Source organism: Ailuropoda melanoleuca, chromosome 2 (assembly GCF_002007445.2).
Source record: "Ailuropoda melanoleuca isolate Jingjing chromosome 2, ASM200744v2, whole genome shotgun sequence".
Taxonomy (NCBI): Eukaryota; Metazoa; Chordata; class Mammalia; order Carnivora; family Ursidae; genus Ailuropoda; species Ailuropoda melanoleuca.
This window is the reverse complement of record NC_048219.1, coordinates 57839736-57866963: the sequence shown is the minus strand read 5'-3', so window position 1 is coordinate 57866963 and position 27228 is coordinate 57839736. Positions and strand designations below refer to the sequence as shown.

Here is a 27228-nt window from a genome sequence, read left to right as displayed (position 1 = left end):
TCCTCACAACAATGCTAAGAAAATAAGTCATATTATTATATGCATTTTATAGATGAGGAAATTGAGACTTAGAGAAATAAGTAATTTGTCTAGGGACAAACTAACTGGAAAGCAAAGGAGCCATGACTGGACCAGAACTTCAAGCCTATGTTCTTATGCACATCATTGTCTACTCACTCCTCTGGAAAAGGTAAGCACATCATTCACTTACAAATTTTAGAATTTCTGCCAAAATGGCTATTTTTGAACTGAGGCCTTCAAAATCAGAAGCACTAACTTTAGGTTCCTCACTCATTCAATCATATCAATGAAGAGTGTGTCGGGTGGTAGAAAGAGCACCGGTCTAGGAGACCTGGTCTGTGAGTCACAGTACCTGACACATAGTAGGTGTTCATTAACCACTTGTGAAATTGAGACCCACAAGTCACTGCGTACATTTGATTATGTCTTTCTCCTGCGTGTTCAAGAGGGCACTCTAATGAAAGATCCCACAGTTCACGCCAGCATCACAGGGGTTGCAAAACATTGTAGTGTAGCATGAAAAACTACCACCATTTACTGAAAATCCATTAAACTTCCTTCACAGTATAGAATTTTGGGAATAAGGATAATGGGATAATATAGGAGACTTTTGCTCAAAGTAGCCTCTGCCTCTAACTGCTATTTTGTTCAACTTGTCATAATTTCTAACTTTGTCCCAGAAAAATCTCAAGGGAAATGAAATTAAGCTGTTTCCCAGATTTGCTTTTTTAAAATTAGTCCTGGGCCAGCCTTCAATACTGCAAACATTCTGTGTGGCCACAAGGGAGGATTGCACTGAATTCTTGGACCAACTACGAAGCTTTGGGGGCCTGACAAGCTGAGAGAATACAAGAAAAATGACACAGGTGGGTGTTTTGCACTAATTGCTGCCTGCCTTGCTGGTCTGTCCAGGGGCATACACCTCTTTGCCCTTTGGTTTGTCCTTGCCCTTTGGTTTGTCCTTGCCCTTTCCTGCTATTGGAAATAATGTCTATTTGCTGCCTCTGCTTGGGTTTGGGGCTGGGGAAAGTTATCCACAATGACTAAATCAGGCCAAAGTTTTGCACAAGTGCCCAGGGACCATCATCAAAGTCCCTGCAGTTTCCCAATCCAAATGGTCCCTTCTCCATGGAGGTGGGAGGTGGCAAAGTTTTACTTGACATTGGCGGCCACCAGCTGGGGTGAGTCATCGCTTCAGAGAACCCATCTGTAAATGCTAGACTTCGGCAAGGACTTGGTTTTATCATTTTCTTGGGAACAAAGGCATTCAATTTTAAATTTGCATATTCATCATTCTGGAGAAATAAAAACAGTATGAAACTCACTAAAAGATTTAATAGTCAACATTTAATAATTCCCCAGTCATATGTGGGACGAGATTTTGTTCTAAAGAACTTTAACTCTCACAGATATGTGATTGTGCAGGCAACATTCAAGAAAGCTCTCTTTCTTTCCCACAATAGATTTTCTTTCATTCTATGTGGGTTTTCAACAGATTACCCCCAAGAGGAAAATCCTGCCTACTCTCTCTTTTCCTCACAGTGCTGTGGTCATGGTGTTTTAAGCATTGCTGGGAATTTCTTTTGTATCTGAGTCTTTCTTACCTTCTCATCCTTAAAGTCATCTTTTCAATGACATTCTCTTTTTAAAAAAATTTAATGTAAACTATAAGAACTACACCAGACATGAGTCTTCATCTCAAGCCGGTCCTCTGTCTTTTTCTTAGCCACAGAAAGATTGCTTGGGCCCTGGGAAAATGTAATCTACTGGTTTCAATAGAGAGATCGAGGGAGGAAATTTTAGGAGTCAAACACCCATGAAAGCTCTTGCCAATAAAAATGTGGATTTCACCAAGACTTTAAAAAAATATATTGAAAATTGGGGGAGATTTAGAGGCACAGCTTGTGATTGAACTATGTTGGTGCTATTCATGAATGCCACTCATTTTCTATCACACAAGAAATTTACGAAACTTGAACCAATCCCTCTTGCATAGATATTATTCAGTAGTAACAAGTTCCGATAATGGAGAATCAGGTTTCCTTCTGTCTAATCATACGGCCATTTCCCCAACTGTTTCACACATGCTAATGGAGTGTGACCAGTAAAACACATTTGGCTCAGTATATGGTCCGACATGAAATGGCTTCACGCCGATGAGGCTCCTCATCATTTTTCTCCTAATCTGCCACTGCTTTAGGGGGTCGATGTCTTCCCTGTCATGAGTGACTTCAGGGCACTGATCAGGGTGGACTTGACAGATTCTTTATCAATGTCAAGTGTCTTTTGTGGTTAAGTCCAGTAACGCTAAAACAAAACGCCTCATAGATATTAGATATATGGTGGCATTACAGAATTCTCTTGCAGGCAATAGTTTTTGGCCAACCTATGAAAAGAAAAATGGAGTGAGGCCGAAAATCAAAGGAAGATGCAGCAAAAGTCTTGGCAGTTATTTCTGTGGAAGTCAGACAATGTGACTGACATGGGGCCAATCACTCTCCCCTCCTCCATTCAAGTTAGAATAGAACAAAGAGAAATTGCCAACAAAGAAAGCAATGATCTAGGGGGAGGGGACTGAATCTCAATAGGTTTTTAATTTCAGGAAAAAGAGCAATATTGCAGAAAAACATGGGACCCCTGCATAGGCACCCACATACATCCATAAGTACATGCCTAACTTATCAATTAAAATCATACATTTTCCCTATGAATTTTTCTTTTGACTTGTGAAGTTAATCTGCCAGGCTTCACTGACATTACCAACTCTCTCAATAATCTAACGTTAGTGCAAACTGGCTCAGAAAAAATACAATCCAAGAATCTCTGAGTAAAATAGAGACTCTGGTTGATTTTAAATTTGCTTTTGGTAAAAAGAGTCTCCAGTGCCATCAATATTGTGCCTTCTCCAGCGGTCTAGCCATGATAACTTCATTATGGAGAATGTTTGCTTTTTCAGTGTGTAACAAGGTGATTCGACAAATTTTAAAAGGTTCTCTCATAAGTGTACAAAGTGAAGCCTGCCAATCCCCTCTCCCCCCAAATAGAGAAAATGTCCCAACCACTTGCTAAATCTGTGGTAAATTTTGTTAAACCAATGTTTCAGAATACCACAATCCAGAATAACGTGGGATGCAAGAAGTCTCATTGTCTTTAGAAACCTGAAAGCCAGGGCTAATAAAATTCTCATCAGAGCTGCAAATGGACAGTAGAAAAAAGTGCTCTAAGTGTTGTGGGTGCTAACCTGGAATTGTTATTTGTTACGCTATAAAATCCGTAAGTTAGTATGAATGAACAAGACAGACTGCACCCCCTCCTCAGCCATCAGCTGCTCTTCTGCATTACACAGTGAAAGGCTAAAGCTATTTCACTACTTTCTCCAATTTTTTTCTTTTTTGTACTAATTTAGAAAGTTGGTACTTTAATGTAATTGAACTCACTGAAGCTAAAAATGTCCAGGCCTTTTTAATAAGGTACCCTTCAATATTAAACTTTGGGGTCTGTTCTCCTCCCAAGTAGGCACTTAACTCCCATTAGCACTAATGGCAGTTGTACACAAACACTGAGTAGGAAATATATATCTCTTTGTCTCTTTGTACTGAGCTCCAAGGGAGACAGAGGGGAAGAAAAGGAAAAACAACTTTGAGGTTGAATAAAAGAGGTAGAGTTGCTGATTCATTTACAAAGATGAAATTAATGCTTGGCAACCCCAAATTTCAGGGAACACGCACTTTTAATAAGTGAGATGAGAAAATTTCTAAATCATTTTGAATAATATCCAAACCATGTTTCCCCGAGAAATCTGTTTTACCTCCATCCCCAGCACATACATTAGACCCATTTTGCACTTGTTATGTACATAATGATTCTCGACAACATACGACAATTTCATGATTTTTTTCTTATCATTTTTACTTATCTACCAGTGAGCCAATTTATGCAGCTTAAACCACTGCTAAAGAAGATGCATCAAAAATTGTCTGTAATCATTACAAATAATAGCGCGAAATGTTCACAAGTAGCTGTTTTCTTATCATATTTTCATTAAAACGTCTTTTCACCTGCTTTGCTTTTCCCACGTCTGAAACCTGCATTGTAATCAGTCTTATTAACTGAGAACATAAATATGATTTATTATGGTCTGATAATGGAAGCTACGTGGACCCAGAGAAGGGCTATATTGTCCTTTGATAAAATGGCTCTTTTCTCTCAAATGGAGAGCTCTATCATGAGAACATGCAGAATGTAGTGAGTGATTATTTCCTCAGGGTGAGTGATGGTGAAGCCCGACAGAAAATCTTCTTGTTGACCATGACAGCCTCAGAGGGTCCCCAAACCTCCCTGAGTTTGACAACCTGCAGACACTTTTGATGAACTGTATTCTTCTGTCAGAGACAGCCTGTCTGGGAGGAGAAAAGAGACCCTTATTGTCTGATCGGCTATTATTGTCTTGATCTTTTATAAGCAATCTCTAATGCACATGAATATAATATCCTTTCACACAAGTGCCAAGCATAATAGAAATGTAGTTATAGGACACTCCCCCTGGTTATGTAAATGTCCTTACACCATAATTAAGAGAGATGGTTGGTGACTGATAGGGGAAAGAAAGAGTCATCAAACTGTTTTAGCATTTCTCCCTATTTTAAAGACTTCAGCCAGGGTAAACAGCATTTATGGTAGATATAGGGAAGCAGATTATTTTGAAGTCTCAGACTAAAAGGAAAAATAGTTTTGAATATGGTATTAGTGTTATATTTTTATTAAACATGCAAATGGCAGCTGGTTTTCAGCCAAAAGTGATTACCATGCTGATATGACTTAGAAGAAAATGAGTATGCCTCTCAAAATACCTGGCTGAGGGGTTACAGCAAGAACAAAGACCTATTAATAAGGAATGTACTTGCACAAATGGGTCCTCCAGTCCAAATAAAGTTCTCCAATAAATTTCCCTCTTATCCATTTCCAGAAGTCCAAATATGGCAAAAAAAAATATTTTTTCAATTAACAAATATATTGGCAGGCAAAACTCTTGCAATTATTGGGCAATTAAATCTACTTCTTAATGTGGCCCTTGGGAGCCATCTCCATTTCTGAACTGTGAAGGAGAGTTCTAGATGGTGTTTGTTTGGATTTGATGACAAAGATTTTCTGATCTTCCAGGTAAAATCCAACCAGACTTGTAGCAAGCAGGCCAGCCCATGGAGGCCAGTAGCTTGATGTTCAACCTCAGCTGGCAGAAAGGAGAAAAAGACATCACCCACCCAAAAAATTTTAATCCCCCAGCAAAATACAATACTCAATTTTTCATTAACCTTCTGACATCTGGACTCAGAGTATCCCCACACTAATCACTAATGGGTTTTGCATTACCAATTAGTGGAGCGAATTCTCCAGCACTGGTGCCAAAGGGTTAATCATTAGTTTCACACCACTGGGTGGTCAGAGTTAGAAGAGCAGCCCCCAAACCCAAAAGACTGGAGAGTGAGGGGCCGGGCACTGGAGAGAGCTCTCATTATCGAGAAGAAACATGCAGCTCACAGGCATTGACCTCCATACCTCTCTCCTGGCATCTTGCCTCCAGGTGGATTTAAGTAGGATACACGTGTGCGCATGTGCACACACGCACATATATTTATACACAAGTCTGGGCCCAGAACAAATCACCAATCTAGCCAGTCTCTACTGAGCCTCTTCCATCAAAGATAGATCAGACCAGAGGGATTCTCTCCCTCTCCCTCTCTCTCTCTCTCCCTCTCTCTCAGCACCTCTCTCTATTTGCTTCTCTAAGCAATGACTTTCCCATGGGAATGAAAAAATTTGCCATTTCAGAGGGAGCTGGGTTTTGAGAAGTGTTTGATCTCTCTTAAGAGATACTTCTCTGAAGTTCTGCCAACCCTCGATTATCTGCACAAATGAGGCTTAGAGAAAGTATGGAAAGATTCGATTCACAGATAATCTTCAAACTCCAGTTTGGTCTATATTTTAGTTTCTTTCTCAACAAATTGTACCAGAGCAATTAACAAACAAAACTGATTGGATGTTTCCTGTCTCCTTTTATGGTCAATTTTGTGGATGTCAGCAGCATGAGGAAATTGTCAAAACACTGGCAACAAGGAGAGAGGAAAGGGAAGAAACAAAATACCCAGATAGTCTGCAAACTAGATAATCTGCTCCTGAATAATTGAGAAGAATCTAATTTCAAAGATAATAAAAGAAGGCCCAGAGAGCAATTCCGTCTTGAAAATGCACAACCCCTTCCCCCTAACCCCAAAACAGCCAGTAGGAAAACAAATAAGTAAACAAAAAACCGCAAGAAAAATTTGAACCTACTGTCCCCATCCAGTTTTTCCCTGATTTAATCTACACATGTTCTAAGTTAAGTTATATTCTAAAGAGGGTCAGGGCGAGGAGGAGGAGAAAGGAAGCACAGAAGACACTTCTTATTTGTGTTCTGTCTAGCTCTGTGGTCAGGTACCGATAGCAACAGGATTGCTTTCAAAACTATACAGCCTAAAACTACTGAAATTGATCCACTTCTCTCTGTCCCTTTTTTCTTTTTTCTTTTCTCTCTCTCTCTCTCTCTTTCTTTTCTTTTCTTTTTTTTTTTTTTTAGGAAACCCAGCATTCAAAAAGGAACAGCAGTGAATCAGCACTTTATTATGTTTTTAGTCCCAAATTTTTTATTCCTTATACAAAAAAATGCTCGAGACCATTTGATACTGAAATCAGAAACTTTGCTACACTTGATTCTCCATGGTGCTTCCACTCAAGGCCAGAATTTAAAACTTCTCCGTTAAGGGAAGAAAGACTTTTAATGAGCCTAATCACGCACATTATTTTGGCCAGAGTCATTGACTGACTGCACTTATTTAGTTCTGCTTTAGAAATGAAAATCTAATAAAGTAACTGGCAGTTTAAATGTCACAGAAATTTTCTCCAACATCCCAACTGGAATTGTGAAAACAGGCTCAAATTCCTCTAATCTCCCTCTCTTTCACCTTCAAATGCCACGCTTCTAAACCAAACCATTTCCTAAGAAATAGCAAAACTTGGTTGGGTTCAGAGGTCGGGTCAAGGGTGGGGAGGAGGAAGACTCTTTCTTCAAGTTGGAGGGGATTTGCTTTTTTCCAAACACTGAGGCAAGAAGGACCGGAATCTTGAGGCTGGGAATGTTCTGCCTCTTGCAACGGAATTCAAAGGAGCCATTGTGTTTGCTACTTTGCTTCCCAATTGGCCTCTGACAGCAACATCAGAAGCAACAGATACTTCAGTTCTACATCTGGAAAGAGGCATTTTTTTACAAAGAAAAAAAAAACACTCCTAAAGACACTGAAGCCTAATCACTCTATATTCCATAGTCTTTAAGATTGAGATCTCTCTGATACTATGTGATTACCCTTTGAGGAATGGAAGCAGCTCCATTAGGACTTGAACAGATAGCATTTCTATACTTTCCCCTCAATAAAACTAATATTCAGAATAAGCGTACTGGTTGGATGCTTTCATTTCCCCAGCCACTGAATTGTAATGATCATTGTACAGACTACAGTACCATTTATTAAGGTGCCAAATGGCAAATAAACTCTTCACTAAAATGTAAAAGGGACTTAGGATGTACAGGACTAAACGATCAAGCAAACAGTTTAGGTTGACCACTGTCCCACTTGCTCTTCTAGAAGATGTATACATCACGTCCTCAGATTTATGATGGGGCATTTAAAGTTCTGAATAGTCTGGACCATAATAACCTCATAAATCCATGCTAAGGAACAGAAGATATTCTGAGCAACATGGTTGTTACCATCATGATGGTTGGGACCACTACATAATATACCCTGGTGGAAATTTCCCCCATTTCTAGTGCTACTCTGACCCAGAGATGAATCAAGGGCAGGAAAAGAGAAAAAGAATGGGAGTAGCACTCTGGGAAGCACTCAGGCAGGGACAGGAGAAAGGATAGGACAGGAGAGGGGGCATTAGTTGGTAGAGAGGTTTTATGAAACCATTAGCAAGCATGATAAAGGGAAAAAAGGCAGCCACTGAGAAAGCATTCATTTCCCAAATTTTAATCACACATGAAGAGCCCTAGGTAATTTTAGTTGTTCTGTCAGCCAAGTCAAATCCTGGGCCTCTCAGAAGCCATTGGAAATGTCTCAGGTTCTCATTCTGCTATTTTGATGGAAATTAAACTTGTAAATCAATAATAGAACAGAACCAACTCGGTGTGAAAGCACTACTCCTTTATCCTCTCCAGCATTCTTGCCCAAATGATTTAAGATTCTCAAATGCAAGTGAAAAAACTTAAGTTTGAGACTTCCTTGTACAGTTTCAGCTCAAGTCTCCGACTGAAAGAACACTGTGAAGTAGACATGGAGAATAACACTGCAAAGCACTCGTGTGCTCACGGGCTAGTTCCCGAAAGCTTCTGAAGTGATTGGCGTGTGCATCCCAGGGGAATCTGGGGTTGCAGACATGAGCGACAGCAACAGACTTCTCAAACTTGCCCTTGTTCATCCTTCGCTGGCTCTCCTCCACCACTGCCCTTCTTCTGGGCATCTTTTTTCCTCTTCTTTTCTTTTAAATGTATGTCATCTGCTATTCTTTCCTCTAGATTTTTACCATCTGTTATTCAGCTTTATTTTTTTCTATTGTACATTTCTGTCCCAACTTCTTTATTTTTATTGTCCCATGATAAGCACCGCATTCCTCTAGACCACATGCACAACACTAAGGAAGTCCTCCAACTAATGATATTGATGCCCATTATAGACACAGCCACTCTCCCCAGCTTTTCTCAGCCTTGCTCACTCCACCAATTAAGACTTTCCACATCTGGAGCAAGATTAAGAAATGTGTATCCATTGCTGGTCCATTGCTGGTCCAAAAATGGTAGTGGTTGCTGAGAAACCCTGAAACAAACACCAACCAAAATGAAAGCATGACATTACCAGCAAAGACCAGAACCAATACTTGGGAAGAATGTCATCCAGTCCCTGATTCTTGAACCCCAATTCTGAGACCCCAAGAGCATCCAGGGCATCCATGTTCCCCAAAGGCCTCAGTCTGGCTCTTGATTGTTAACTATAACCTCTGGCTACTAAAAAATTAGACTGAAGCCTAATTTGGGGCAATCTCATTTCCTAGTGACTTTACAGTCACCCTTTTGAACACTTCTTCAGGGCTTTGCCAAAATCCTGCATTTTTATTCACTCCACTGTAAAGGCTTCTTTTTGGCTATAAAGACTGATGTCAATTAAAATTACATTTTTTTATCTTCTTGGAGGCTTCACATCGACAATGGACTGTGTGACTCCATCTGCCGTGGTGAGTGATCTCTCAGCCATAATCACAGTCTCTGGATCACCTCATTCCCAGCATCACATTTTTTTTTTTTTACAAGTGTGAAAATATTAAAGTAAAATGTTCTGCAATAGAGCATCTCCTTGTGCTAATCATCTGATTTAAAGTTAAAAAGGTAGAAACTTCATATATGTGACAAAGATTAAAAGAAGAAATGAAATGAAAAATATGGGAAGGGATATTCTCTCCTGGGACTGTCATTCAGGTGCAGGCATGTAGGTAACTCTTGCTGATTCCTGCTCAGGGAGGGGGCATTAGCCAGAGAAAGCCAAACCTTTCGTTTCCACTTCTTACACAATCACTTCTGGGACTACTGACAGCAGAAGTCAACCAGTGAGAGATCATTTGTCCCAATACACAAATGCATGTCATGTGACAAACACACTAAGGAATTCTCATAAAATGAGGTGGGCGGTAGAGAAAAAGAAAAATCACAAATAGGGTACCCCACATTGGGGAGTCCATCAGTGATGATGACATAAAACTCAATTCAAACCACATAACCATAAAAAAGAAATCTCTTGCCCATGTGACTGGGAAGTCCAGGGTGAGTTCTAGCCTCAGATGGGGCTCACCCAGGTGCTCGAACAGTGTGCTCGGAAATCTATATCTTTTCTCATCATCTCTTACCTCTGCCTTATTCTGTGTTAGTTTTAGTTTCAGGCAGCTCCAAGCTTACACTGACCTTTACCAGGGCATCCTAGAAAAAACTATGTCTTCCTCTTTCCCAGAAATTATATCAAATCCCCAAAGGACTCTTAAGAGTGCTATCTGGATCACTTGCTGATGGAGAAACCTGACCATTTGATTGACAGCCTTACCAGAGTACGAGGAATGTGGGAAAGGTAGATCTCAAGGAAAAATGGCTTTTATTAGAAGAAAGGAGAATGGAGGCTGGGTAGTCAAAGGCAGATGTCCTTCAAGCAGTGCTCTTCCAGTCACTTTGAACCTAAATCACTTGCAAGAGCCTTTGGAGCTCATTAGCATCCCCTGGCTCAATGGGAAGATAGCACCTCACCTTGCTCCAAGTTACTGCAGTGTTTTTTTGTTTTGTTTCTTCTTGCCTGAGTGGAGAACAGACTTCAGCACCTTATGAGCCCCAACTACATGGATGAATAAGATCTACTCAGCAGCTTGCAATGATTTCTTTATTGCCGTTACCAACCATCATGTAAATAAGTAGTTACTGACTTAAGAACTCACTATTTACTCAATAACCCTTGATGGGAACTGTGATCCCTTTACACAGTTATAGAAGTACATAATTATAGACTTTTCAAATGGGTATTTCTTTTAGACATTTGCCTGTAATAGCTCCTTCAAAGCTGTTAAGCTTTTATCATGTGAAGACCCAAGTAGAAAATATTTAGTTCACTCCTCATTGACCTAATAGAGAACAAACTCATCTTTAAGATGGTGTTAGCTTCTTGCCAAGAACACATGGATAGCCTTGTAAAAAAAGGTTGGCTTGGGCTATTTGGGCAGGAAATCACATTGCTATTAGATCACACTCACCTCATTGAGTAATTTAATATTGACACTAAGTCATCATTGGTCATTGTTTCTATAGTCCCTCCTGAAGGAAACCTTGTCACATCCACTTGTCCTGACTTTATTACTATCCAGTGAGGGTCCTATAAAAGTAAAAATCCACGTGGGTCCCCTGAATTCATCCTATTTCATTACTGAAACACAGAGCATAATTCTTATTTAATGGAGAGTATGTTTTTTAGGCATATTAAATAAATCGGTCCCACCAAGGAAACCACAAAGAAGATCATCGAGAGATACCTGCTGAGGTCATGGGCTCAATAAAGTTCTGTGATATACGTTGCAGTGTAATGCATATATCTGACACAATCATTAAATGCTCTGTATATCATATACAAAAATTAGTGGCATACCATGTTCAAATGGGTCTTAAGGATATATAGTGAAATTTAACTTGCTTAGTTCAAATTGAAACACCACAAAGTATTCACAACTTTGTCAAAGGTGCTAGGCTAAGTGACAGAGATACAAAGATAAAGTTGGAGATCATGCTTGCTCAGCTACATCAGGATTTTATGTTTACTAGCCCATGTCCTGTCATGCTTGCGCTCTCTCGTCTTTACTACTTACAACTTCTCGCTCAGTCTCAGATTAAGTGCAGCTCCTTTCTCAGCTTTCTACCTTTGCACATAGAGCTTCTTCTGATCGGAATCCTCCCTCCTTTCTTCCACCTACATCTTACTAAAATGTCATATCCTCAGAGAAATTTCCCTCATTCATCCAGGCAGAGCTAGCCACACACCATCTCTGTTTCTGAAGCACATTCTACAAGCATCTATGTGTACCATATGCATTTGTTTGAATGTTTTCCCCCTATTACACTTGTGAGCTCTGTAAAGGTCAAAATCATGTCTGACTCGTGGCTATCTCTTTAGGACTCTTGCAGAGTACCAAGTACAAACAAGTCTCTAGTAAAATGCTGAGTGATGGTCATTTATTTGACTGCATTCCTTCTGCAGAGAAAAAGCAATGTTATTCTCAATGCATTTCTGCTGTCCAGGCCTCATAGGCTCCTGGGAAAAGAGATAGAGATGCACAAACACAATTAGATTAACTCAGTCAATGCTGATGGAAAATCAAGAACAAGCAATGGTGGGAGGGGACTTGGAGGTACGAGGAAAAGGAGGAGGGAAGAAAGGGAGAGGGAAGTGGAGACAGCAAGAGAGAAAGATGGAGTGAGACTTTGCGGAAGGAGTAGGACGTCATGAGCTGAGGGGAAGATGAACAGCATGAAGGAAGGAGAAATACAGGAACTCTGAGGGGAGCGAGCTTGGGGGCAGTGCGAACTGCACGGGTAAGACACAAGGCTGCCATGTCAGAAAAGGGGGCTGGATTAGGACGGACCACTAAGGGCCTGAATTGCCAGGCTGAGCAATTTGCAGTTTGCACTCTGCAATGGTGGAGAGTTGAGAAGAAGAGAGAGTGACATGGAGGCATCTGATCGCACCTGGGCTTCCGTAGACCAAAGAGGAAGCTATGAAGACTTAGTTTCCAATACTGCAGAATCAAAAACTCAAAACACGCTTTGCAAGAATCTAATCTCTCAGCCAATTTTAGTGAAACCCAGGCCATCCTGGATGCACAAGATGAGAGAATTAGATTGCAGGCGATCGGCCCCAGCATTCTGTCATCTCCAGACCGTCAAGCATGCCAGGCACTTGCTGTGTCCTCTGCCTGGGACTCACTTAACCCTGGGCATTCTCATGGCTTTCCCTTCTGTCATTAAGGTCCCTGCTCAAATATCATCTTTACAGAGAGCACTTTCCTAACTGCCACGACAAAACAGCATCCCATTACTCTAGCCTTTTGTCCTGCTTTATTTTTTCCTCAAAGCACTACTGACTACCTGACATTATATTATATGTCTATTTGTCTATGCCCTTACTATCTATATACTCCAATATAGGGATTGTCAAAGTTTCTATAAAGTGTTAGATAGTAAATATTTTATAATTTGCAGGGCATATTGTCTCTGTAGTAATGACTCAGTGGTGCCATTGTAGCATGCAAGCAGTCATAAACAACTCATAAAAAAATGAACATGGTTGTGTTCCAAAATATCTTAACTCCCAAAAACGGGCTATGGGACAGATTTGCCCAAGGGTCATAATTTGCCAATCCTTGCTTTACCAAAAAGTTCCAAGAGGTCAGCAACACTGTTTTTCTGGCTCACTTGTGGATTTCCAGAGCTTGGCACAAAGTTGGCACTCAATAAGTAATTTTTAAAGAGTTCATGAATGAATGGAGTTCTACAGAAAACAGGATTATAGGAATACTACACCCATGTGAATATATATATATTCCCTTTGTGATGGTTAATTTTACATATCAACATGGCTGGGCCATGGTGCCCAGAAATATAATCAACGGTATCCCATATGATTCTGTGAGAGAGTTTTGGGATGAAATTAACATTTACATTAGTTGACTCTGAGTGAAGCAAATTGTCCTCCATAATAGGGTGGGCCTTATCAAATCAGTTGAAGAACTGAAGAGAACAAAAGAATAACCTCTCTTGAGCAAGGAATTCTGCCTGCAGATGGCCTTTAGACTTGAACTGCTGTAACAACTCTTCCCTGGTCTCCAGCCTGATGGCCCATCCTGAAGATTTTGGACTTGCCAGCTTCCATAATCATGAATCACACAAACCATTTCCTTAAAATACGTGCGCACGCGCGTGCACACGCGCGCACACACACACACTCATCTTATTGGTTCTGTTTCTCTGACTAATAAGCACATAAATATACAGCAGATTTACTCCATTGGCAAGGTAGGAAATCAGTTGGTTCTGTAGAACTGGAAGACTTCAGCTGGTTGTACTCAAATCATTGTCATAACAGAGCTTTCAAGGATGCCCTATGGTCTTCAAGGAAACGTTTCTCAACATAAAAGAACTTTCTGGGCCTGGCTTCCACCTATCTCCAATTCTATGTCCAGTCAACTTGGGTGTGCACCATACATGAGAGCCATACAACACTGCTAACTCCTCACTGCTCCCTGGAGGTCAAGCTCTCTCAAGTTACTATACCTATGCTACACCCTCTGCCTGAAATGACATCCCACTGCCTTCTCACCCGGCTAATTCCTATCCATTCTTCCACAGTTCCCCTGGAAGCTAGGGGACACAGGACAGGGCTAGGTGTTGATTTGCTCCTGTCCCCCCACCTGGTGTGAGCTCCAACCTCCTCAAAGGTAGAGATCCCCTGCTCATCTCTCTATTCACCTCTTCCCACCACCAGTCTATACCTGACATGCAAGAAGGGCATTGATGGGCAAACATCAATAAACAAACAAAATATTTTAAGAAACTAAACCAAGTATAAGATGGTGTTGCTTACTTGTGATCTGTGAAAATACAGCTTAGTACCACCCAAGGAAGATGCAAAGCCAGATTCCAGGGGTATTAAGTATCTGCTCTGGGGGGCCTCTGGCTGGGCAGAACTCCGGGTGACTTAGAAAAATTACTGCTCAGAGTGAACACCAAATGGGGAGGGGGGAGAATACTGCACTCTCCTCTCAGCTCCATACCATCTTTCTTTCCGACTTCTCAAAACACTAATGAGGTGGGAGTAGGGTGGGAGGTGGAGTGATTAAAAATAGCTGGAGCCTGAGCAACCACTTTCAGCTATCTCCCATGTAAAAAATGTTGAGCTCTAACTATGGGAGTAATTTGGGGGCCCATGTCTTTTTGAAAGACACTAACAGGAAAATGGGATTTGCTTTACAGAAATGGATAGACAACTTAGCTGAAACACATCTGATCCATGAAGACAGGTTTACCTGGTTGACAGAAGCTCTCATTAGCGTGAGTGTCCTTAGTAGATGGCTACTAACTAGATTGAATTTAGTTCTATCAGATTATAAGACTTCCTGATTCTATCACCGACCTGCTCTAGAACTTTTAAGCTTCGTGCTTTTATTTCTCAGTACCTCAGTTTCTGCATCTGTAAAACAGGGAGAATAATTCTTGCCACCTGCCACCCAGGAGGGTAATGCAAATAAACAAGGCAGCATCTGTAAAGCACTTTGCATTTCCATTACTTCCTCTCTATGAATCTGAAGTAGGATTATTATTACTGAAAATGTCAGCTGTCATCTGAAAGGCTTATTTCAATCAAAAGGCTTTCTTGAGGAACATTTCATAAAGGAAAAGTGAAAGCATGCACATTCTCCTTGGAACTATCATAATTAGTCCCAGTAACAGTTGGGCCATTTTTTTTTTCAGTTCATTTATAGTCAGATTCTACAAAATTGAAAACATCCAACATCTGGGCTGAAAAACTTGTACAAAGCCAGAAAGCCCCCCAAATGGGCATGTGTGGGCTTCAGCGACATAGGAGCCAGATGTACTTTTTGCCTCAACTACTCTTTTCAACCTTAGGGAAAAAAATTATAACAGAATTTTCACACTTACAAACCCTTGGTTTCCTTCTCTATTTTTTTAAAGTATCCTCTCTGATTAGTCATGAATTTCAGATTCTCCCCAAATAATCAGAAATCTTTAAAAAAAGGAATCTTTTAGTGAGTGTATAAAAGCATTCAGGGATCAAGTTTTAACATGTAAACTTTCACAGAACAAATAACAGTTAACATGTATTGTCCCTACATTATGGCCAGACCCTGTGTTAAGCGCTGAGCAGGTATTATCTCATTTAATCTTTGCATCTACTCCATGAAGCAGGTACCATCATCTTCCCCATTTCACGGGCAAAAATCCAAGAAACAGGTATATTAAGTAACTTGCCAAAGTACCATTAGTACAGAAAAAAACAAAGTGTTTTGGTTACTTCTTGAAGTTTGAAAGAAAATTTTGCTTACTTCTACCTAAACACAGCAAGAATTGAAGACAACCTTTGATATAATAAATTTTCCCCAACCAGATTAAACCACTCTCTCTCCCGGGAAGAGCTGCACAGAGCCTATAATACAGTTCCCAGAAATGAGATGATTTGGGCTCTAACAAACAATCCCAACTTGAGAATTTGCTTCTGTTTCTGCCATCTTCTTTGATATTCTCGGGGAAGTAAACACACACATACACTCATAGTAACTTATTTCAGCTATTTGCTGAAGAAAAGCTGTCTTCAATTCCTGTTGTCTGTGGCATGCCACCCAACAGCATCTAGAAGCTTCCTCAGGGAGGCGGGGGAATTTGCTGGATTGCCAAACAGCCTTAGAAAATCTGCTGGGACACTCCATCGAAGGGCTTTGTGAACAAAGATAAAGAGAGCACATTAGCGTTGCCTTGTTTCATGAAAAAAGGAACACACACAACAAAACTTCATTACAAAATCTCATTTTACAAACTCAAGGTAAGATGCAACTCCTTGGGGCAATGGCCCAGCACCCCCATAGGGTTCTTCCACCTTGTGCTCTCTAAGTAAAGACCTGATTCGACTCCAAGGGTTGGGTTAGATAAAACCGGAAGGGTTTATGTGCACAGCATTTAACTTTAAACATTTCTTCATGGAAATTTACAATGCACATAATTTACATATTCAATACCAGTGACAATTTACTTCTCCCATCTGAACAGGGCTTTCAACTATGCCACTTGAACTAAATTAATAAACAGTAATTACAGAATGTTGTGTGAGCTAGCTGTTGATGTTGAGCAGATTCTAATCAACACCTTCTTTTAAGGGCCAATTAAAGCTGAATGTATGCAATATAAACATCTTCGAGTATTTAGACATGAACCGCAGAACAAGGTAAAAAAAAAATTAAAATCCAAACAATTAGACTAGGGATGAGCCAGTCAAACCTGGAGAGATGGACCCTTTTCAGCCAGTCTCTAAAGTCATGTTAATTTCTTCAAATGAGGAGATTTTTGTGAAATGGGGAGGGGCTCCAAGGACTCATTAGGCCAAACCCCATCCGTTTTGAGATTTCTTCAGCATCTTGTATTATTTTCCATATGCTTTAAGTTCCATGGCATTTCTTTTTAAATTGCCTCAAACACTTTTTCTCCTTAATTCATGTGCATCTCAGCGAAAACTTAATCTCCATATTTCTGACTCATTTATGTATAAATCATCTATGTGCTATTTGGTATCTAAGAAACCTCTCCCAAGGCCCCTTCCTTGGCCATCCAGGAGCTACACAAAACAGAGTTGCCCCAGGCCCCTCTAGGGGGGATTTTATCCCAAATAAATAGAACACATACAAATTACTAAGGAGAGGGATTAGGAGCTATGGGGAGGAGAAATCAGACAGCATTTCAATCATCAGCTGTCCTCAGAACCAATTGCCTCTGCTTTCTAACATGGCGGCATCTGGGGCTGGCTTCATGGCCTTGGGAAAAAGAGCATAGGGGAGACATTCCAGGAATGGTAAAAAGTTCTGGATAATGTACAGAATGGCAATAGTGACCAGCGTATGTGGTAGTGAATGGGTTTCTCCCATAGCTGGGAGATAACGACAACCTCGTTTCTTCCAAGCATCTCAGAAGGTTGGAGTGGGAGCAAATTACCTATAGATACCACTTTATATGGAACAGAAAATGGCATACCCACAAGAAGTCTAGAATGAACCCAGTCTGAGTGGTTGCATGAGGATACACTCATGGGCCTCATTACCTAGAATTACCTGCCTTCCCCTTTCTAACTTAGACTCCAAAGTTATACCTCACCATTGCCCTGCTTCCCTCAGGCTGTTTGACTCCTGCTTTCACAACACACCTGAGCTATCTGTCCTTCCTCTTTTCTACTCAGATCTCCCTTTTCTCTCTCCTGGACTTGCCTCATGCCTAACTGTCCAAACCATGCCCAATCTCAAGGCTAGCTTCAGGCTGCTTCTCTGACTGTGGTTAGTTACCCACTCCATTGACAGCTATGCTCGTCTTCCCCTCTTAACTAAATTACAAATGACCTGAGAACAGAGATTTTGTACTTAACCTGGCTTCAACATAGCATCTAGCACAGGACTATTTATTTGAGTAAGTGTTAAATGAATGTTTGTTAGATGAATATGAATGAAGCGTTCCTTAAAGTGAACAAAATGAAAGTCTCTTCTGGCTTCGAATATTTCCCAAGAAAATTTGGAAGTATAATGATAGACTCTGTACCAGAAATCAAAATTTCAAGACAGTTCTTACTCACTAGTCACATATTAAAGTGGAGGATTATGGAGCCATGGGGCTGGGAAGGACCACAGGAAATCATTTTATCCCATATTCCTGCCTCTGAAGGGGACTATACAAAATATACTCCTGAAAAATAGTCGCTGATTTTTACTCCGTGTGGAATCATAACCACAGTAATAATAATAGTGATCATTTATTGAGTGTTCACTACAGGAAGAAAAGGGCCCCTCACCGCTGCCACTAAAGCCTGACTGAGGCCTGGGAGCCAAATTTCTATGGGTACAACCCAGGTATGCCCATCAACTGATGCCACCAGAGAAGGTGCCCTTAGACTCTCCCATCCCTCATCTTCGATCCATGTGAGCAGTTCATTTTTTTGTTCTCCCTCTCTTCACATTCCATATGTTTCTGTGGACAATCTCAGCTGTTTCCCATGGCATTACCCAACATCTCAGCTCAGGAGTAGGAAAGAAGAGAGTTCTGGGGAGGAATCTTAAGCCCATGTGCCTCTCCTGAGGTTTGGTCCCATATTTCTAACCATGCCAAGGTCATCTTCATTGGTGTCATACAGCTCTCTCAAACGTCATGTGCCCTCAAATGAATCTCTGTACCCTTTTCCTGTTAAAACCAGCTCTTTCTTCTCTTTCTTGTTTTCTTTTCTTATAAATGGTATCAGTATTCATCCTCTCACCTGTATCCAAAATCTGAGCTTTATCTTTGATAATATGGTATGAAGGAAAGAGTAGGAGCTTTGGGGTCTAACAGGACTGAATTTGAAAACTGCCTTAACCGTTGACTAACAGCTCTGTGGCTTTGGATAAACTTGTCTGAATATATTTTCTCACCTGAAAATAGAAACATATTAACAAGGCTATCACGTATTAGACCTTCAAAAAATGTTTATTTCCTTCACTTTCTTCCTTTTTCTCTCTGTCCTACTCCATCTCCTTCTGTCTCTCTCTGCCTCACACTCTCCCATAACAAATCAGTCATCAAGCCTTATTGATTATGCATCCTGGGTAATTGCCCTCTTCTCTCCATCCCTACTCTCCTCAACATCTCACCTGCAGTAGCTCCTCATCCACATCTTCTGCGCTGTCTCCTTCTCCGCTAGTCTATCCTGCTCTGTGCTCTCAATTACATGAATACCTAACTCCTCTACATAAAATCCACATTTGTTCACGGTTGCTTCCAGGAGAAAAACCAAACTCCTTGGCAGTAATTCATGACCCCATACTCCTAACTTGCTTTTCCAGTTTTTTATCCAGCTAATATCTAAAGGTCCCCCGAGGTTTTATCTGGGTTCTCGCCATTCCTTGGCTATGACATTTTCTTTAGTACCCTTAGGTCTTCACGCATGCTATTCCCTCTAGACCCTCTCCTACCTCATCCAACACATACACAACCTGGCAAACTTATACAGACATTACCTGGCACTGATTAAATGTGATTTTCTTGTGAAAACCATCCCTGAACCACATAGGCTAGTTAGGTTGCTCCCTCTGAGTTTTCAAAGGCCCTAATTAATTGTGGTGTCTTGTCCTCTTTCCATTCCAACTGTTCCCTGGGTCTTGACATTGCTGTAAATAGTTTCACATCCCTACAAATTGTATATACCCTGAATCCAAATACCTTACATCCTGGCATTCCCTGCCTACAGAAATCCATACTACAGCCATCCCTCTGGGAGGGCAGAGTATTAACTTTCTAGCCTTCAATTTGGTATCATAGAATCCAGGTTTCCAGTCTTGGCTTCACTGCATATTAACTGCATGATCTTCAACAAAATACCTAAAGTCCCTGAGTCTTAGTAGTACCTTCTTCATGTAACTGTTATAAAGATTAAATAACTAGCATAAAAATAGACATATAGGTCAATGGAATTCAGAGTCCAGAAATAAACCCTTACATTTTTTTGTAGCCAGTTGATTTTCTACAAAGATTGCAAGACAATTTGACAGGAAAGAATGTTTCAACAAATGAGGCTGAGACGACTGAATATCCACATGCAAAAATAAATAAATAAAGTTGAACCCCTACCTCACATCATATATAAAAATTAACTCAAAATGGATCCTAGACCTAAATTTAAGAGCTAAACTATAAAACTCTTAGAAGAAAACATGGGAGTAAGTCTTCATGAGCTTGGATTAGAAAATAGTTTTTTGATGTGACATCAAAAACACAAGAGATGAAATAATAAACTAGACTACATCAAAATTAAAGAATTAGAGGCTTCAAAGGACACTATCAATGTGAAAATGTCACCACAGAATAGGAGAAAATATTTGTGATTCATAGATCTGACAAGGAATTTGTATCCAGAATATATAAAAAACTTAAAACTCAAAAATGAAAAGACCATAACAACCCAATTAAAAAATAGGCAAAAGATTTGAATAGATGTTTCTCCAAAGAAAATACACAGATGGGCAACAAGCACGTAAAAAGATGCTCAACATCATTAGTTTTTAGGGAAACGCAAATCAAAACCACAATGAGATACCACTTTACACCCATCAGAGTGGCTAAAATAAAAATATGGACAATAATAATTTGTCAGTTTCTCAAAAAGTTAAACAGAGAATTGCCATATGACCCAGCAATTGCACTTTTATGTACATACCTAGGAATATAAAAAATATATGTTCACATGGGCACCTGGGTGGCTCAGTCAATTAAGCATCTGCATTCAGCTCAGGTCATGATCCCAGGGTCCTGGGATCAAGTCCTGCATCAGGCTCCCTGCTCAATGGGGAGTCTGCTTCTTCCTCTCTCCCTCCACCCTTGCTCGTGCTCTCTTTCTCCTCACTTTCACGCTCAAATAAATAAATAAAAATAAATAAAAATTTTTAAAAATGCCCAAACTTATACACCAATGTTCATAGTAACATTATTCATAGTAGTCAAAAAATTGGAGCAACTCCTATGTCTATCAGTTGATGAAGAGACAAAATATGACATATCTACACAATGGAATATTATTTGTGATAAAAAGAAGTAGATAATACATGCTACAATATGGATGAGCCTTGAAAACTGTGCTAAATGAAATAAGCCAGACACAAAAGGTCATATATTGAATTATTGCAATTATATCAAAAGATCCAAATAAGCAAATCCATAGAGACAGAAAGTAGATTAGTAATCACCAGGGGCTAGGGAGATGAGGGGAATAGAAAGTGCCTGGTGACGGTAGGTATTTCTGTTTGGGGTGATCAAATGTTCTGGAATCAGATAGTGGTGGTGGTTTGCACTACTTTATACCAAAAACACTGCATTATATTTAAAGAGGTGGATTTTGTGATATGGGAAATGTATCTTAATAAAGCTATTATAAAAAATAATTAAAATTTAAAAATTTTAAAGATTATATAAGATACTTGGCATGGAAAGTGTACAATAAATGCTAATTACTATTATAATGTTCACCTCTGTTGCTGCTTTGTTTTTATCCTGCTGTAATATCCAGATTAATTTCCGGACACTAGAACATGAGCCCCTTGAAGATAGGGGCCATGACTTGCTTAGAACTTATGCCTTTTTTATTTCTCTCTCCCAGTCCCTGGAGAGGTGTTTGGCATAGACAAAACCATATATAATATCATATCACATCACATCACACCACATCACATCACGTAAGATAATTATAGACAAATTTAAATGAATGAGTGAGCAAGTGAAGTTTTCACAGACACGTTCAGCACCTCTATATTATACTGGGCTTGAGCTTAGACATTTTCAGGAAAATACAGACCAACATGCAGGGATGCTAACAGTTCCAAGGACCCTTCACAGCTATTCACAACCCAGAGTTTGGTGGGAGAGAGGGGAGAAAACAGAGATGGTGGAATCCTAGTGGTAATCCCTTAGGGTTTCACTTGACCTGACCCATTCACTGATTTACTGTCAGTTCTTCTGAGTTAAAGTTCTTCAGAAACTGTTAAATTCAAACCTCAAAACACAGAAAAACTCAGAGCTAATCAAAAGCCAAGGTTTTTAATTACTTTTATTTTAAGTCACAATTTTCTCACAAAAAGCTGCCAGTGGCTCTTTCTGAGCACTACTGAGATAGCATTAAGTTGTGATTTGGTAATTCCAGTCCCGTTTTACACAGGATTTCAGTCTCCCTCCCTGCCCCTATGAGAGACTGGCAATCAGTCATGACATATTTCCTACCAAGCCTGGATTTGGCCTAAAAATCCTCTCAACACAGTACTCCAAAAACCATACCAACCTGTTCCACTTAACTATTGCTGTATAACAAATCACCCTAAAACTCATGGTTTAAAATGATAACCATTTTATTATCTCCCACAGTTTTGTGGGTTGTCTGGGCATGGCTAGATGGTCTTCCAACCTGTGTAATGATGCCTGGGTTACAGTTATTGGAAAGGCTGAGATGTCCAAGTGAGCTTCCGTGTTCTGGTTGTCAGTTGGTACTCACTTTCAGCTGCGAGCTCACATGGGGCCATCAACGGGAGCAGCTCAGTTCTTCTCTGACTTCTCTGTATCACTTGGGCTTATCACAGTACGGCAGATGGGCTGACGAGTAGAAGCTGCCCAATCTAAAACATCACTTCCACCACATTCTATTGGTCAAAGTCAGTCACAATATCAACCCACATTCAAGAGTATGAGAAGGAGAAATTATCTCCACCTCTCAACGTGAAGAGCAGCTTGTACATACTGCCAGGGGAGGAATGTTGGGAGCCAAACTTTGAGAGCTACCACAGAAATATCATAGGAATTCATGTTCCTCTCATGTGCAGGATATATTCCCTCTCTCCCTAGATCTCCAAAAGTCTCATCCTGTCATGGCTACAGCATCAGCTTAAAGTCTGAGATTTCATTATCTAAATCAGATACAGCTGCAGATGTGTGGTCCCCTCTGTACACTCAAGTATGGTTCCTCAAGTTCAAGTAAAGTAAAGGTAAGTTTTCTACTCCCCACACACCCAGCATACAGCAGTGAGAAAGGGACAGGATAACCACAACAGACGCTCCCATTCATAAAGGGGGGAGGGGTATGGGAGGCACATGGAAGTCACTGGTCCATAGCAATTCTGAAATCCTCCAATGTTCCTGGCAAAGGGCTCACTTCTGCCCCGTGAAGTAGTTTTCCATGGCCCTTAGTTCTGCCCGCTGAGTCATTTCTTCTTCTCCATTAGAAATGCATTGTGTTTGATGCAGATTAGCTTTCTTAATCTGCTTCCTGACCATTAGAGGTTAGGGCCTCAGAGACTACTTTTGATTTTTAAGCATGTTTGTCCCTTTTAGTCCATGCTGACATAATTATTTTAAGCTTTTGTGGGCTTCCTATATCAAATTACAATTTAATCCATTAAAAACAACCCACATTCATAAATCTCTCCAAAATAAGTTCCTCTCTGCCTTGAACTGACAGTCAAGGTGCTATGGGAAAATGCCATGAAGACTCTTGCAAACTCTTTGTTAAAATGAGACAGTATAGGAAATAGGTTCTTACAATTCTTAAAACCCTACTGTCCAGCTTAGAAGATCTACAAGACACAAATTTAAATCCTTCTGAGGTTTTCACAAAGGGTCTTACAACCACATCCTTGATCTGATTTGGACCTCCAAGGTCATGATTTACCGCCAGTGTCATGGAATTAATCTCTGTTTCCAGATTTTAATTTAAGAATTTTTTTATAGGCTGGAGAGGTTGGGAATGAGAAACTGTTTTATTTTCCAGCTCAGCAGATCCTGGGCTGGGAATGTTCCCTCGTGATTCTGCTGGAAAACGAAATGGTTCCTTCTCTAATTTATCTCTCTCCATCTGTACCTTATCAGGCTCCACAAAAAAACAATCACTTGGCCCTTCTTCTCAGGAAATCTTCTCAGGAAAATCCACAAGTTCATTACATATTTTCTATCTTCCATGTTATTACGGTGTCACTTACCACCATTACATAATTCAGGTCACCTTTTCTCTAGTCTCCAATACAATTTTCTTATTGTTATTAGCATTGTGTCAACATTCCTCTCAAGATTCTTCTAGAGTTTATTCACTGCCCAATCCCAAAACCAATGCCACAGGTTTATGTTTTTATAAAACAATGCCCCACTTCTAGGTAAAAATTACTGTTTCTGTAGTCTATTAATTGTTGGAGAAAAATAAAAACTTACTCCAAAACTTAGTAGCTTCAAACAACCATTGTTATTGTTTCTCAGAGTTCTGTGGGTCAGGAACTTGGACAGGGCACAACAGAAATGGCTTATCTCTTCTTCTCATATCTTCTGCTGGGGCAAGAACATCCAAAGAGGCTTCTTCACTTATGTGTCTGATGCTTCAGCTAGGATGGTTCAAAGGGCTGGGGGTAGATGGAATGACTTGCCTGGGTTCATATGGCTAGAGCCTCAGCTGCTGGCTGGGCTCCCCAGTTCTCCTTCATGGAGTCTCAGGGTCTCTCCTCTCTCCACATGGCCTCTCCACATGGTCTCTCTAGCAGGGCAAATAGACTTCTTACATGACAGCTTAGGGCTCCCAGGAGCAAAAAGCAGACACTGCCAGGTCTTCTTAAGGCTTCAGCCAAAACTGTACAACCACACTTCTGCCACACTTTACTGGTTACAGCAAGTCAGAGGAGTGGCCTCAATCTGAGGAAAGGTGGTCACACAATGATGAGAATACCAGGAGGAACAATTTACTGGGGGCTGGGGGAGGGCACCGATATAACCGACTACCACACAATCTACTGGAACTGCCAAGGAAGATGAATTCTGTTTGCCATTCCTGACCTTTTGCTAGATCTATTTGTTCTAGTCTGAAGCATATCACAGCTTGAAAACAGATGTGTGACATCACATAGTAACATTGCCACATGCTGGCTCTGAGGCATCTCACATGGCCTCTTCTTCCCCTTCCTTTACTACTAATCCCTGCATATCCCTTGACAGACTCAAGTAAACCATCAGTGTTTGGTTTGTCTCCTTCACTCATGTCGCCCATAGAGCATTTTGGAGAAAAATGTTTCAAATTGCCTCAGTCAAACATTAGTTATTAATAGCGGTTCCCATTTCAGAAGGCCAACTGTTTGCACCAAAAATACAAAGGAGATACCAGATAACCGCTACCCACAGACGGAGAGCATTTGTGTCTCATCTGCTCTGGGGTTAAATAGCAACTGAAAGCTTAAATCTGGGATAAGAGGTAAGGAACACTGAGAATTTATCTATCAGAAGGTGTCTTGCCACAGAGTCCATAGATGGGCTGCAGGAGTCTATGTACTATCAAAATCACATGCAAAATTTTGGATGGTTGTGTGTTTTTCTGGGGAAAAGACCCATTAGCTTTCATCAGATTATTAAAAGGGACTCCATGATTAAGAAAGGGCTGAGATGGGGCGCCTGGGTGGCACAGAGGTTAAGCGTCTGCCTTCGGCTCAGGGTGTGATCCCGGCGTTATGGGATCGAGCCCCACATCAGGCTCCTCCGCTATGAGCCTGCTTCTTCCTCTCCCACTCCCCCTGCTTGTGTTCCCTCTCTCGCTAGCTGTCTCTGTCCCTGTCAAATAAATAAATAAAATCTTTAAAAAAAAAAAAGGGGGCTGAGAACCTGATCGCACATAGAAATATATGACACACTTTTTCCATCACTCAAGGGCCAACTTGCAACTCATCTTAAAACCACAACTTACCATCTCAATATGCAGAAATATAGACTTGATCAATTATACATATCAAAGATAAGAACAATGCACCTTTATTATTCTCTGCTGCATGATCATTATGCTCCTCCTCTCTGTCTTCCTCTTGTCCTTACTTTCTTTCCCTCTCTATATCCTTCCATTCCAGGTCATCTGAATATTTTAAAAATATTCCAGCCAAGCGGAGTTTCTGCCTTCTTCCGGTTCCGGCCTGCTGAGGGCACGTTGTGGTGACAGGAAGCTTCTCACGCACAACCTGCCCAGCTCGCATGTGCAGGGGGTGGGGCCCCATGGCTTCCCTCTGCACGTCCAGGCCACCGAGGTCCACATCAATCCCGTGGAGTTCAACCCCGACTTCCTGGTGTGTATGATACCCAAGGTGGAGTGGGCAGTGCTTTTGGAGGTGGCAGATACCTTGCATCTGGTCGAGGTGCCCAAAGGGCTGACTGAAGGATATGATCATGATGAGAAATTCCTGAGGCAGATGCACCATGTGCCGCTGGAGGAGGACGTGTTGGAGGGCACCTTGCAGTGCCCAGAGTCTGGGCATCTGTTCCCCATCAGTCGCAGGATCCCCAACATGCTGCTGAGTGATGAGGAAACAGAGACTTAATCGTGCAGGCACTACTTTTTCAGTCTGTTACCATGAATGTTTTTGCTTATGTATATCCTGTTTCCTAGGTTTGTCCTGTACCCTTGACCCAATGACACAGGAAATACAGTGTTCTTGAGCTCGATATATTTTTCTCTTTAAAGGTTCAGAACCAAATATACATATATATTCCAGCCAAATCCCTGATCATGACTTTACCTATTTCTGACACTGAATGGCCTGTAATAGAGAGGACCTTACAGCTGGAAGAAATTGTGTTACCTTATACCCATGGAATAATTTGAGATGAGAACTAGTAGATTATATTGAGACACTGGTGCATGCTTCTGTGTGCTTTCTGTCTCATTTGGAGATAAGCTTTCCCTTTAACAGTCCCCAAGAATAGATCTGACTTATGTTGTATACTATTCTGATTAAATTATTCTAGTGATTTTCAATAACACCTTGTGTGGAAGTGCACAAATTTTCCCTTTTTATTTATAGTTTTCTGTTCCAAATGGGACAGAGGGCAGAGAAAGAATTGGTTGCCCCATTACGATGGAGAAGTGCAGATTCTGTGTATGAATACATCCACTCACAGATAACCATTAACCCTTCTTGCCAATTCAATTCATTAAACATAATGAGCCAGGTGCCCATCTAGGTCCAGTGGTGAAGACAAGGAGGAATAAAACATTTTCTGCCCTCAAGTTGCTTATGGTCTAGTGAGGGGGACAAATAAGGATGTATGCAAATAGGAAGAGGAAGTGGAGAATCAGACTAGAGGTCTAACAATCTCAGAACGAAAACAGGAACAAGGAATTTAGTCATATCTCCCACCTCTGCCTTCAATTCCTTCTAGAACTCTCTGTTCTTGATATTTCTCCCTTGTTGCTTTTCTTAAGTAACGAAATCAATAGAGTACCAGTGAAAGTAGAAGAGCCTCTC

At 40.7% G+C, this 27228-nt stretch overlaps 1 protein-coding gene across 1 annotated transcript; it reads left to right on the top strand.

Moving 5' to 3' along the window:
• Nucleotides 1-122: 122 nt before the first annotated feature.
• LOC100466817 (multifunctional methyltransferase subunit TRM112-like protein) lies at nt 123-26301 on the top strand. Its single transcript, XM_034641470.1, has 2 exons — nt 123-190; nt 25866-26301. The coding sequence occupies exons 1-2, from the start codon at nt 123-125 to the stop codon at nt 26299-26301; spliced, it is 504 nt and encodes a 167-aa protein (XP_034497361.1).
• Nucleotides 26302-27228: the final 927 nt, after the last annotated feature.